This window comes from Cuculus canorus, chromosome 9 (genome assembly GCF_017976375.1).
Source record: "Cuculus canorus isolate bCucCan1 chromosome 9, bCucCan1.pri, whole genome shotgun sequence".
NCBI lineage: Eukaryota > Metazoa > Chordata > Aves > Cuculiformes > Cuculidae > Cuculus > Cuculus canorus.
In genome coordinates this window covers 9,326,194-9,340,556 of record NC_071409.1, presented here as the reverse complement: position 1 = coordinate 9,340,556, position 14,363 = coordinate 9,326,194, and the positions used below count along the sequence as shown (strand labels likewise).

Below are 14,363 nucleotides of genomic sequence, written 5' to 3'. Positions count from 1 at the left end.
TGGAGCACTAATTTGGGATAGAATGTGACATTCAATTTTAGTTCCTGCTGCTTCTTCCAGCATATGTCTTTGAAACAGCTGAACCTCACCTGGAACCCTGCATCCAGTTCTGGATGGGGCTTTGAGCAGCTTCTGGTCCAGTGGGAGATGTCACTGCCCATGGCAGGGTGGGGTGGAACGGGATGATCTTCAAGATCCCTTCCAACCCTCCAACCCAAACCATTCTATGATGATTCTACAAAACACTTGGTCAGTCATTGGAGCTTAACTCAGCAGGGTAAATGGAGAGCAGTGGAGACTGCTGGAACCTCTGACTTTACTGAGCCTATGTTGAGTTAATTCTTCTAGATTTTTCTGTATTTAAAATTTTTCATTTTCCTTCTCCTTCCTTTCTTTTTTATTTATTTTTTTTTTTAAGTGGCCAGGTCTTCTTTAAACAATGTTCTTTACTGGTTTTTCATCCCTTTAGCCTTTAGCATGTCCATTCTCTTGTTCTTCTACTTAAGCATTGATGAACATTTTCCACTCTTTATTTTAGATTTTTTTTCCTGTGTATTTCCAGACTTTGAAATCCATGTTCTTTTGAAGAGATGTTCAGCCCTGAATTTCCTAGGTACAAATGACCACTCGTCACATGTGTATACAGATAGCTTAAAACTTGATTTTTAACCACTGTCAAAGGTTACTTCTGTCACAGAGCTGGCAGAAGGGAAGAGCTGCTTGGGCCTCAGACACTAAGTAAAGCCTCATATATGTGTGCAGTCTTGATGTGCAATTCTCTAGTGAAAATGCTGTCCTAACCAGGCTCTTATTACTTGGTCCCACAGGATTGTACCAAATTGTTTGTATCACCACATTATGAACGATGTCAATGAATTAATCTAATGGAAACTCTTTCCTCCATATTATTTTTCAGCCTGATAGTTTGACATGGAGCCACAAGAACAGCTGTGTTGGTGCCACAATTCAGCGTGAGGGCAGGATGATTTAGCAAGAGTGGAGCTGCTTAAGAAACATCCCATCACTGCCTAAAGCCCAGTCACCCATGAAGATAGTACACTAGATTACCTGATGTCATTGTATGTGGTCCTGCCTGTTGACTTGGAGGAGAGTGGTAAATTCTGGCGGGAGTCCAGGAGGAACTGCTGAGAATGGTCAGATGGTAAATCGTTGCAGCAAAATTTGCCAAAAGGTCATCGCTTTCATTTTGGGCCATCTGCTAAGCTACCAGGCAAGGCTTAATGTGTGGTGCACTGCACCAGCCAATAGAGAAACAGCAGTGAGTGGGCTCTGTCTTATTTCAATGCAAACTATGTAAGGACCCTGAGGTCAGCGATGAGGCAGCAGAAAGGTAGATGCATCTTGATAAAATACAGCTAAGGAAATCAAGTTAAAGGAAAAAAAAACATGCACTACATCTTGCTCTCCTAGATTCCAGTAGCTGGAATCTTGTTAGCACTGCCAGTAGCAAATTTGATTCATATGGGAAGCCTGGGGTGAGCAAAGAGACTCTTGTGTATCAGTTGCACAACAGAAATGCATCTGAGAATACCTTTATTTAACAGAAAAAATAAGTTACCTATTCCAAATGCAGTTTAATTAATCATTTGGAAATTTAATTAATAATCTGGTCCTAGAAAAAGCCAAAATTGTGTCTTTTTTCTAGTAATTAGGTCTGCTGGATCTGAAGCACTCCCATCTCTCGAGCCCTATTTTAATCTAGGTAACTGGGGCAAACCCTTCTTGCTTGGTATCCTCTAAAGTTTACTTGTTGCTGACTGAAACATGCTGAGTGTGGTGACATTGCTTACAAATATTCGCTATCACAGGATCATAAAATGATGCAATGGTTTGGGTTGGAAGGGACCTTAAAGCCGATCCAGTTCCACCCCCCTAACATGGGCAGGGACACCTCCCACTGGATCAGGCTGATCAAAGCCCCATCCAACCTGGCCTTGAACACCTCCAGAGACGGGGCAGCCACAACTTCTCATGGCAGAGGTTTTGCTGTCACTGCCAGCGATGGAGGATCTCTGGTCCCTGATGTTCTGCCATTTAGTTGGCTTTACTTAACTCTTTCCTTTGCTACAGCATTGGCCAGGTCCCTGTAGTGCCTCCACTCCTTCATTTCGTTTGATATTCCAGCTGAAGATAAGACCAGTCACACTTTCCAGAGACCAAAGAAACTGAGGACTTCAGCAGAGGATATGCAGAAAGACAGGACACAGCTGCTGCACTGATGGGCAGGTGAGCCCAGGTGTGTGAATTCTGTGCTTCCCGCACAATGGAAATAGCACCTGCATGTTCTCACTGTAAAGGGAAGATGGGTGGTCACAGAGGGTGTGCAGGCTTGTTACCCACATTGCAGTGCCCTAAAAGAGCAGGGTACTTCAAATGGAACGTTTCTTGTCTATGCTAGGATGAATTTGGGGCTTTTACCCATGCTGGCAGTAAGATTTTTCTCTGAAGTTGACAGAGGTTTTGGACTGGCAGAGGGTGCCTGTGAGGGAATGATATCTAATGCCAGATAAGTCATGCACAGGCAAGCTATGCATGACTGAAAACCTATTGCCTTCTGTATTGCATTGCTTCTATCACACTGCAAACAGAACAATAACACAAAATTTGTATTTCATAAGCCTCCTAAATTGAGCAATTCTAATACGTGCTATATAACTGAGATTACGTATGAACTGCAGCTGTGCAGGTTGGTTCACATTATAGTTTTCCAGCATACATATAATGGGGTTTTTTTTCAAGATGCATCTAAGTTCTTATTAACATATTAAACAGGGTTTAAGATTTGCATGAAGAAGTTGGCTTACGGTCACTTCCATGCCATACAGTGAATCAGAGGGGAATGTGTTTATCACATTAAGAGCTCGCCAAAGAAAGAAGTAACCTGCACTTTCATTTTCATTTTGAAGTTTTGCTTCATCTTGTAGTGAGACTTTGTATCGATTCTGTAAAAACACAAAGCTTGTCTAGCTGCATTTTCCCAACTTTACTTTAAGGCTTCTCAGTTTTTGAATGTTTGGAGAGGTTTTAGCTTTCTCTACCAGGTACACATTGAATCTTATTTAGGGAGATTTCTTCAGGAGTTCTAAATAATTATTATCTACTGAAACTAATTGAATAGTTAAAATTATTTTGAAGAAAAATAGTCTTAACCAGATAAGAAGTACTTGATACCTTTATCATCTGTTAGCTGTATGGCAAGGGATTATAACTTGTCAAGTTGAAGGGAACATAAAAGTGGGGAAGATGACTTTGTGATGAGTCGTTCCTTAGGGAGGAGAGGCAAAGCAGCCGTTCCTTGTACCTTCGGTTCCCTGTGATCCAAACCTTTGTCCCAGTGACCTCTGCGACTGCCCGGGAGAGCTGGGGAGCCTCTCCTTATGTGGCTTTCTCTGCTCTCAGTATTCCTCTTTAAAGATCCAGTACCAGCAGGCTGCTCTCCCTCAGATGATCCTTTTGTTGTTCAGATTGCAACTTTTTGTAAAAGAGGCCAAACAGAAGTGTGAGGGAAAACTATTTTCTGTGTATTTTTTTGCTTTTCCTCCTCCAATTAAATAAGGAGTTAAAACTAACTTCCCAATTCTTTTAACTGAATTGGGGTTAAAACTAAATTCTGCTGATGGCAGTTTGAGGTTGAGCATCCAGAACTGTATTGCTTAACTGACACTATTTCTGGTTCTTCCTGTTTAAATACACACACACACACACCAATCTAAGGGCAATGCCAGAACACTTCAATCACTAACATCGTTCCAGCAGCAATTTTAACCATAGTTCCTGCCTCTGTGAACGAAAGCGATGGTCCCTGGTGCTCACTGCCTTCCCTGACAAATCCCAGAGCGGCCACACTACATTGTTTACCAACACGTGCTCTGGGACAACGCTTTTCCATGTGGAAAAGAGGAATGAGGTTTAGGCACCGTGTTCCCTTTAGAGCTTGCATTAGCACCATGGGGGAACATACCTGTGGAAAGGAGGAATTGGGTTTTAGCACCGTATTCTCTTTGAGCCTCCGCTAGCGCTGGGAGGAAACGTTCCTGTGGCACTCCCTGAATTTTCTTTTGGAGATCCTGTAACAGTTGGTCCAGAGAATGTCAGAATCTGGTGAAGGGGCTGGAGAACAAGGGTTATGAGGGGCAGCTGAGGGAGCCAGGGTAGTTTAGCCTGGAGAAAAGGAGGCTGAGGGGAGACCTTATCACTGTCTACAACTCCTTGAGAGGAGGCTGTAGCGAGGTGGGGGTTGGTCTCTTCTCCCAAGTCACAGGCGATAGGGTGAGAGGAAATGGCCTCAAGTTGTGCCAGGGGAGGTTCAGATTGGACATCAGGAAAAAACGTCTTCACTGAAAGGGCTTTCAGGCACTGGCAGATGCTGCCCAGGGAGGTGGATGAGTCCCCATCCCGGGAAGTGTTTAAAGGATGGGCAGATCAAAGAACCACGGAACGGTTTGGGTTGGAACGGACGCCAAAGCCCACCCAGTCCCAGTCCCACCCCCTGCCATGGGCAGGGACACCTCCCACTGGACGAGGCTGCAGTGGCCCCGCGTACCGCCCCCATAGCCCCGCCCACTTGCCTTTGGCCACGCCCACTAACCGCATGTGGGTAGTGGGCGGGGCTAAACGGGGAAGGGGGGGGCGGCGGTGCGCGGGATGCGGCGCGGGCAGGAGGATCCCGGGTCGAGCCGCGGCCCCGCGCGGTTCGTGCTGGGGGTAGACGTGGGCAGCACCGTGCTCAAGTGCCACGTCTATGACCGCGAGGCCGCCGTGCGCGGCTCCGCCTGCAGGAAGGTGAATGAGCGGGATGGGGGGGCGAGGGGGTGTGTTCGCACCGGGCGCCCCCGCTTTGCTTTGTCGTCTCCTCTCCCGGAGCCCCCCTTTTGCTTCCATGGGCAGGGACACCTCCCACCCGGCCAGGCTGCTCCAAGCCCCGGCTAGCCTGGCCTTGAACACCTCCCGGGATGGGGCATCTTCCCTGAGCAACCTGTGCCAGGGCCTCCCCACCCTCAGGATGAAGAATTTTTTCCTCACGTCTCATCTAAATCTTCCAGTTTAAAGCCGTTGCCCCTCATCCTGTTGCTCCCTGCCCTTGTAAAATGTCCCTCCCCAGCTTTCCTGGAGCTCCTTTCCATACTAGAACCTGCTCCAAGGTTTCTCAGAGCTTTCTCTTCCCCAGGGTGAACAACCCCAACTCTCCCAGCCTGTCAGTAGAGAGATTGCAGTGAGGAAAAGTGTAAATTCAGTGTATTTTCAGACGTGGAAGGGTATGGTGTTAGTGGAACTGACCTGCTGGAAGCCCCTGTGGTGGTAGTCCTGCACAGCTGGGGAGCTGCTCAAGGCCAGTGATGTCAGAGTTGAGCAGCAGAGCCATAAGGCTCACGGAAACCCAGCTTCCAGTTTGGAGCCCTAAAAGGGGTTTACAGGCTCCCCAGTTTCTGGGGGTTTGGGCAGCTAAGGGAATTGGGGTTGTTTAGCCTTGAGAAGAGGAGGCTGAGGGGAGACCTTATCATTCTCCACAACTACCTGAAAGGAGGTTGTAGAGGGGAGGGAGCTGGGCTCTTCTCCCAAGGGACAGGGGACAGGACAAGGGGGAATGGCCTCAAGCTGCGCCAGGGGAGGTTCAGACTGGATATCAGGATAAAATTTTTACAGAAAGGGTCATCAGGCACTGGCAGAGGCTGCCCAGGGAGGGGGTGGAGTCCCCATCCCTGGAGGTATTTAAAAGACGGGTAGATGAGGTGCTCAGGGACATGGTTTAGTGGCAGATAGGAATGGTTGGACTCAATGATCTAAGAGGTCTTTTCCAACCTAGTAATTCTGTGTTTGATGATTGTTGTTCATTTCACCTGAACACACGTCTTCTGGAGCACAGACCCACGTACCTTGTTTTAAAAGAAACAAACACTGTCGTTTCTCTTCTTGCAGTAGGTTCAAAAAACTAAGAAGAACAAAAAAAGGGAAAACTCAATATATTTGCAATAACTACTAGCTTTCACAAGAATGCTGGGTTTTGTGAACCTGGGATCCTAACAATGCTGTTGCTGTCTGTCTTTTGGGAACAGGTGGAATCCCTTTATCCTTGTCCTGGCTGGGTTGAATTAGATCCTGAAGTGCTGTGGAGTCAGTTTGTTGTTGTAATAAAAGAGGCTGTACAAGGTAATGGCTTATAAAACTTGACAAGTTAGTTGTTTATTATAAGGCTAGTTAATTATATAACAAGATTATTTATTTTTAAAAAGTACTGAAAATAAACCATTTAGCACAAGGTCTGCAACGTGTTTTAAGGCCAGCTCAGTCATTATGTGAAATAGGACACTTAATTAATTTTTTTCTTTCATTGGGGCCAGATCAGGGTTGAAGTAGAACCAAGCAGAAGCAGAGTGCATGCTCAATTTAGAGATCAGTGATGGCGCTTTGTTGCTCCAGTATTTTATGTTTGTATCTTTGTCTGTCCTCCCCTAGATGCCTCTGGGTACGAACAGAGAGTGGCTTGTTTCCCTTTCCAGTTCCCCATTATTCTGCTGCCACTGTGTGTACGGATGTGAGTGTACGAGAAAGCAAAAGCAGGATGCTGCATCGTTGTACTGTCTCGATTATGACTTGATATTCCCGCTTTCCCTATTCAAACTACAAACAGTTCTTACCATCCAGTTTCTGTATTAGTTTTCTTTTCTGTTTGTACTTTAGCCTAAAATTTCCTAGTACTGGACACACTAAACACATGCAACTCCCTTTTCTGCCAAGCTTCTAATATTTTTGCCCTCTTTTCTGCGTGCCGTTCTAGCAGTGTGCTCACTCTCTACAACCTCCGTAGTTTTCCCATTATACCAATCCCAGCATTCTGCGATCCAACATGGATCACTTTCTGTGCCACACCAATGCCGTGGACCTCTCCAGTGCACTCCACCTCACTTTGTCATACTGCCTCAGCCTCCTTGTGACAGGTGTGTGCGTCACACTCCTTCCCATGCCTCAAGTTTCTCCTGTCCAGCCCCTCTTGCCTTCACCCCTCTTGCCTTCACCCCCAGCTTCAAGGCAAAACTGCGGTTGTGCCTTCCCTTGGAAGGCAGCCTGGGGGACAGGGAGGTAACTGTTACCGGTGTAAGCTGCAGCTGATTATTTTGGGCTCTTGTTCTCTTAGCAGCCAAGACTGTTCTGTCACAAGAGTAGCAAGGCCGTTTCAACCCCTGAAGACCTTACTAGCTTCCTCCACGCCCACTATATGGAGTGAATCAGGAACCAAGAATTTTCAGCTAGTTTTAAAAAGGAAAGCTTTTCTTGTGGCCGAGCTGTGTGCATCGTCAGCTAGTAATTTTTAAATGCTTGTGTAACATAAGTGAGCTTAAGCTGTCAAATCGGCGGTCCCACCCTCCTCTTCACTAGGTTGTTTCAAGTCCAGAGCAGTTTCCTAAGCCGGATCACTGTGCGGGTGTTTGTGCCAGCAGAGGCTCCAAAGTATTTGTGCCAGTGCAGGACAGGGTGTGGTACCAGGGACAGGAATGACTGTCTGGAAGCAGGAAGAAGGCATAGGAACACTTCACTTTACAGGGCCCGTGGAGCTGAAACGATGCCATGCACAACTGGATGAGCTGATGTAGCTCAGCACTAGGTAGAAGTGGAAACTGTGTCTGACTGCACGATCCCACCCCATCTCACTCTGGTACTTGTTCAACCCTTCCAGGACACAGCTTAGCTCACTAGCTTAGTTGAAGAGTAGCTGTACTTTGTCTGCTGTGTTGTTTTTCTCTTTAACAGAAGTTAACTCTGGTCTCATTGGGATCTAGAGAGGTGTCACAGGAAAAGTGGGAGCATGCAGCTTGTGGAAACAGGGAGTAGAAAGATGTGCCACTCTAATCTGCAGTGAGCTGTGGCAGCACTGCTGTGGCCTTGCCTTCAGTTTAGACCTAGGTGCTACTGAAAAAGAAACTGCTGTTCTCAAGCCACCCAGTCCCAGGTCCTCCTCCTGTGCTCCCACTTCCAGCAGCACTCGTGTGGGCAGCTGGAACAGGTGGCCTTGGGAAAGCACTGATGACATTTTCAGCTAAGTGAGGGCCTTGGTAGCACTGCCTGCATGAAAGCAAAGATGGGTATTGGGGGAGGTGCAGAAGGACTTGGAGAGGCTGGCAGAGTAAGCTGTGCTCTTTCTGTGTGAAACCCCTCTGTACTTGTCGCTTGGCGGCTGGTGATTGTCAAGTCTGCAGTGTGTGCTTATTGAAACCAGTAACTTTGCACATGAAGGTTAACATAAGAGCACGTGTGAGCAGGACCTACTTAACCTGTGATTTGTTCAAGTAGTGGGATTGAGAGCCCTTCAGAGCAGCAGTGCTTTGGACAAAACAGGTACTCTGTCATTGAAGTGCATTTCTGTATTATTGATGTGTATATGTTTTTAACATAATTCTGCTTCTGGAAGCATGTGTGGAGGTACTTGGGAAGCTGACCAGAGCTGCTTTGAAAATAGCTGTGGGCATATCTATAGAATGGCAGATAATTAAATATTAGTAAAAATGTTCTGTAAAGGTCATTTGAAGATAAAGTTTAACAGCAGAATTTATGTACACCCAGATGTATGCTTTTCTACTTCTGAATTTGAAGGGTACTTTGTTGCATTGAGGGACAGCTAGTTTAAGCGTGTTTGTTCTTATGAATTTGGAAAGATTGTTGAAGGAACATATGATGAAACGTGATTATTAAAGGGGTGTAAAAGATCATGGTATATTGACACCAATCTCTTTACTGCCTACAGAGTCAATCGAGTTCTGTTTCTTTATAGAATTTCTTTCCATGAAGTTTGTAAAGATACTTACTCCTTCTGTTTGTGCTTTTGTTCATGTTCATCCATGCGAAATGCACATTTTAACTGATTATATAGTTGTGTAACCTGCCTGCCTGTTGCTGTTCAAGCGAGTTATCAACAGGCCTTTCAGAAGGTGCGAAGGGTTAATGTGCCACTCCTGCTTTTGTGAAACACATAGTTTTATTCACCTGTTTTGGAATGGGTTGGTCCGACTCAGTTTGTGATGTTTCATTGCTCTCAGTTGACAATCTGTTAGAGATTTATATTACTTAAATTATTAATTTCATAAGTATCCCATAGTTTCTATAGTTATATTGGCAAAATCGTTGTTTTGTTTGGCTCTTTGAATAAAAGCTTTTTTGTGTGTGGTTGGTTTTTGTTTCTTAGCTGCGGGACTTCACATGAGGCAAATCGCTGGTCTTGGCATCTCAGCTCAGAGAGCAACTTTCATTACATGGCACAAGTACGTATATTGTGTGCTGTTTAAGATGAATTTGTATTCATAGGCGCAGACTGTAGAAATGTTGAATTTGATCGACTAAACCACAGCTAAAAGTCACTTGTGTTCTCTTGTGTTTGCACAGGCACACCTTACAGCAGTTCAGAGCGTTTTATAAGCCCGTGTCCTTGTTTTGTTCTTAGGACTTTGGAAGACATGAATACATGTTTTTTTTTTAATTCTGGTGACAGTTAAAATGTCTGTGTGCCCACTGAAATTCCTCAAATCTAGCAGGAGGATATGCGCTTGTTTTAGGAACTGACCTGGTGTGAAGTGTCTTGACTGGAAGTGGTGAATGATGTTGAGTGTTTGGGGCGGTGTATGTTCTGTTATTTTAAATGAGGATGTTCAAATTCTGTTTTTCAGGAGGACAGGGAAACCTTTTCATAATTTCATCAGTTGGCAAGACTTAAGAAGTGCTGAACTTGTGAATTCCTGGAATAGGTCCTTTTTGCTGAAGGTAAAACTGAGCTAAGCTAGATGCTGCTTGGACAAGGGAGAACTGCTCCATTTTTGTGAAGATTAAGGGCAATATGAAATACTACAGTTGTTCTCTTAACTTGTTAATGTGACAGCGAGGCCTGAAAACATTGAACTGAGCAAGATTAGCATGGATGATAGCACCAATAAAAAAATGCAGTGCCTATAGCCTGAAGGAAATTAGTTATGGGAAAAGACATTGGTAGCACTAGCACGTGTTTTGTTTCAGTTTAGTCTCTTTGTTGTGGTAAAATGCTGCTCCTTAACACCCGACAGCATAATTTTTGGATGTAGGTAGTTCTTGGTTAGCTGTGGTTTGGGGTGTTTCTTTGGTGGGTTTTTCCTAATGTACTGTTTGCTCAGATTGTCTATAGAAGGTATGTTTTATGCTGCTTGTGGCTTCAGCTTCATATCTTTAGAAGGGAAAGATTGGCCCTAAGTGGAAAAACTGAAGTTACTTTTCCTGTAAGCGGAAACTAATGGGTACGTGCACAAGACAAAGTTAAATTCTTAGATTTGCTGCCTGAGATTTCTTCTGTGAAAACTTGATTATTGATTACATTGGTTAATCTGTTAAAACATGATTGAGCCTGCCTGCTGTAGGAGAACTTCCACTGGAGTAACAGTATGTGAATGCTGTCAACCCCACCACGCGTTGTGCTCCTGTGGGTGGCCCGGCTTTGCAGTGCCGAGCAGTCTCTATCAGCGTGCCAGCAGAAGTCCATAAAGCAGACTGGCTTAGCGCAGCTGCTCTTCCTTGTGGTATTTGTTATGGGAAGGCTATCTATGGAAATCCAATGTAAGGGTTTTCTATCAGAATTTTAGCTTTCTTAATCTAATCTTTTGTCTCCATCTGTGTTGTCATCCTTTAAAGACAATTGATTAGAAACCTTTAAAAGGAGAGATTAAAAATTAAGTGACTGTTTTCTTTTGAAACAGGTAATCCATGTTATTTTTACAGTGCTTCATTTCTTGACTAGGAGTGATCGATATTTGGCACCAAGTTTTCTTACTTTTTCAACACATCAAACTTCTATGAAGTTGTCATGGGTTTTTAAAAACATACATGAGGTAAGCTGGAAAGGGAAAAATAACTGCTTTCTTATGTCATAACAGCAAGTGGCTTGGGTTGTTGTCTCTCTTCAGTTTTTTTCTTGCTTGTTCTTTTCCTCAGAATAACCAGAATGGAGGACTTTTATCCATGTTCACATTCAAAGCCTGTCTACCTAAATACCTACTTGTGTTTATACAGTGGTATAAAATTTTTCCTCTGGTTCTGGAAATGTGTAGTAGTAAAAAGTTTTCTTCATGCATAAGTAACATAATCAACTTGCCTTACTTCACTTCATATAATTACACAATTAGTAACTGTACTTTGTTTTCAAATTGTTTGCACTCTAGTTTTGCATGACAATTGTATTGATTTTCAACTGGCACTCTTATCTTTCCACTCTGCATTATTCCAGTGTTTATGTTTTCATAAATAATATACTGAACAATCAAATACTGCAATTTATTTTGCCTTTTATTGTACTGTAAATGGGAAAATACATGTAAAATAAGTTGTACTTGAATAATGGACTAATGAGTACTGAGCTATTTGTTGCTGTATTCTTTAATCTTTACCATTTTCCTTGTTTTTTCCTATTGTAGTTAGAACTTTAATTGTCTTATTTCCTACACTAATTTTCTGATAATTTTTTAAGAAAATCGTTCTCATCCATTTTCTTCCCTGCGTAAAGAAACCCTGAAATCTTCCGTGTTTTGTCTGGTATTTTCTGTCACAAAACTAGCTGTTGAGAAGGCCAAGTATAATTTTTACTGGCATGTTTTGCTTGGACCTGTTGAAAATGTGAGGCATGAATTCGTAGGATTATAAAACTGAAGGTTATGCAGCTACTGAGTTTTCAGTGCTAGATGAATGTTCTGTCACATTTGTCAGGCACTGATACTTAAAATATGTGACTGTGAAACAAAGACGCTCAAGAATGGATGGCTCTTAATTAGAGAGGTTAAGGTGCTCGGTCATATTTTGAGTGAATTAGTTTGTATGTTCTTATTCTGAATTCTGTAATTATATACAGTTTCAGTAGAAATTGGATAAAACCTGAATTTCCCATTTTAGAGGGGGAAAAAAGTCCCAAGGAAAACAACATTTTGAGTGCTTTACAAACATCATAAACAGAAAACAATGACTCTGTATTAATTGTTCTCAAGCATGTATTTTAAAATACACTTATTTCTTCTGTATTTCTTTATTTAAGTGGAGTTTGCGGGACTTTTTCCTTATTCACTACAGTTAGGTTTGCGATTATAAAGTTTCCCTCTTAAGGCTCTGACACTGCTCATTTAAAGAACATTAATTGCTTTTCCTTTTATAGCAGGAAATCATGCTTATTCTCTGTTAGGAACACGAACCGTAGAGTAACGTAACGTACAGAGCAGACTCGCCCTTTCTAAAATAATGGCAATTGGAGACATATTTTGAGTTGACATTATCGTTAACCACAAAGAAAATGAGAAAAGGAATCAGAAACTACATCCCTTTCTGTTGTACCCAGTTATAAATACTTTTTCTGTGTGTATATTTGTTCCCAGGCTGAAGAAGCTGCCAAAAGAAATAACTGCTGCTTTGGAACTGTTGACACGTGGTTACTCTATAGGTTGACTAAAGGTGAATGTTACAGTTCTTCTTTGATATTAATAAACCATACTGGAATCTAAGTAATAATGTTCATGATTCATTGATATATCCTAGAATCCAAACACTTCTTTAACAATTTTTTTTTTTTTTAGTAATTGATGACTATTTTAATATATTTACTGTGTTAAAACAAAAACCCAGCCTTCTGAATTAATTATTCTTTGGACCTGCATGGAAGCATAGTCAGAAAGGGATATAATTAATTAATGTAACCAACCTTTTAAGAATTTAAGATTTAAAGAGTACTATGAGAACTACTTTGACTTGACTGAAGAAAAGCATCTGTGAAAGCCAACAAACAGTGTTGTTACCAAGTTTCTTGGTAACAACCAAGAGAGCTAATGCCCAAGCAATTGGATAGGTTACGGTAGAGAGTGTTGTAGGCAGTGTTGTACCTGTTGTCAAACTTACCTGCTCTCTTCTAGCCAGTTCCGTGAGGGTAAAATAACGTAATGAATACATACATGTGATGGTGAGCAGCAAGTAAAGTTTGTGTGCTCATTGTGTCACTATGACTTGGCCTATAGCCACTCAGTTTGTATTTCACAGGAGCCACTCAGATATTTAAAGAAAAAGTATGTCTAAAATTACTGTTAAATTATCTAAATCTAAAGTTTATCTAAAATCTTTATTCTTGTTTTTTTATGGTAGGTTCTGTGTATGCTACAGATTACTCAAATGCCAGCGCTACAGGCATTTTTGACCCGTTTACGGTATGTGCTGTTCTGAGACAATATGATTGCTATTTTGTGTGCTTCTGAGAGAGTTACTGATGTTTTTACTTTTTCCATATTATTTCAGAAATGTTGGAACTCCGGTTTGTGTTATTTACTTTCCATTCCAATGTCTATTTATCCTTCAGTGAAAGACACAAGGTAACTGTGGAGCTGTATGCAAAAAGAATGTGATACTTTTTAAACTGTCTTGAGAAAAATACTGTATAATTTGCAGAGACCAAGTAATATACAGCTACACCAAAACCGTTATATTATTTTTATATGCAGATGTTCTTTTTTAACAGTACATCCCAAACAGTATTCCTTGAAGTAATAGTTTTAATGCTTGCTTTAAAATTAGACCAGTAGCGTTGCCTTTCATATGTGATGCAGACCCAGGCCTTGTATATCTAGATTTCATTTTAACAAGAAGTTCAGTTTAGTGTTGTGATGTTTCTCCATAATGTTTGTTTTAAGCTTCAACTTTGGATCAGCTGACTCCGAAATATTTGGGGTACCTGTTCCAATAATGGCAATGGTGAGTCAAAATACCTCTTACTTAAATCTGTATATTTGTACCTATATTCTTTTTATCTAGCTTTGATTAAACACTTGCTTTTTTAGCAGGTATTCTCTGTTGCTTCTCTTTAACTTAACTACAGTGGAACTGGTTGCTGATTTTTTTTTTTTTTTCCCTCCAAAGATTTGGTTTGCAACCTTAGAAGGAAAGGAGGAGAGGGGAGCAGGAAGGGATTACTAGATGCTGATATCTGTTAAGGTTAGATGACCAAATGATTTAGGAACGTAGGGCTTAACAAAGCTGAGTTCTGCTCTGAGCTCTGGTAATGGGTCTTTCTCTGGCTTAAAATCCGTTGTTCTCGATAAAATTGTGCAATGGGGTCCATCCTGGTTTGACTTAAGAGTCTATGCAAGACTATTTGCTAATAGATCCCCTTGTAGTGCCTTTTATTTCTTTCTTTTTTTTTTTCACTAAAAATAAATTGAGAATAACATGCTCTTGCCTCAGTAGTTAGGATTTGGGTAAGAAAACCCCATGATTTTTGTCAAGTGATGACTTGCAAACAAATCTGCTTGAATTGAACTAAATGGAAAAAACATCATTTAGCTGAGATTAATTTCTCCTGCTACTTTTAA

General features: G+C 42.1%; 1 protein-coding gene across 3 annotated transcripts in view; it reads left to right on the top strand.

Annotated features, from left to right (window-relative positions):
* The first annotated feature begins 2,238 nt into the window (after positions 1–2,238).
* Positions 2,239–14,363, top strand: part of GK5 (glycerol kinase 5) — a 30,766-nt gene continuing 18,641 nt past the window's right edge. Inside the window, exons 1-9 of one of the 3 annotated variants that reach the window (XM_054073993.1) lie at positions 2,239–2,257; positions 6,075–6,168; positions 9,197–9,272; positions 9,675–9,768; positions 10,728–10,859; positions 12,387–12,462; positions 13,144–13,205; positions 13,294–13,367; positions 13,686–13,746. In XM_054073993.1, coding sequence (XP_053929968.1) covers positions 9,211–9,272; positions 9,675–9,768; positions 10,728–10,859; positions 12,387–12,462; positions 13,144–13,205; positions 13,294–13,367; positions 13,686–13,746 — 561 coding nt within the window. In that variant the 5' untranslated portion in view covers positions 2,239–2,257; positions 6,075–6,168; positions 9,197–9,210. Of the gene's footprint in view, positions 2,258–4,650; positions 4,804–6,074; positions 6,169–6,459; positions 6,554–8,307; positions 8,353–9,196; positions 9,273–9,674; positions 9,769–10,727; positions 10,860–12,386; positions 12,463–13,143; positions 13,206–13,293; positions 13,368–13,685; positions 13,747–14,363 lie in introns of those variants that run through there. The other 2 variants (XM_009565940.2, XM_054073992.1) reach the window with 2 other exon arrangements.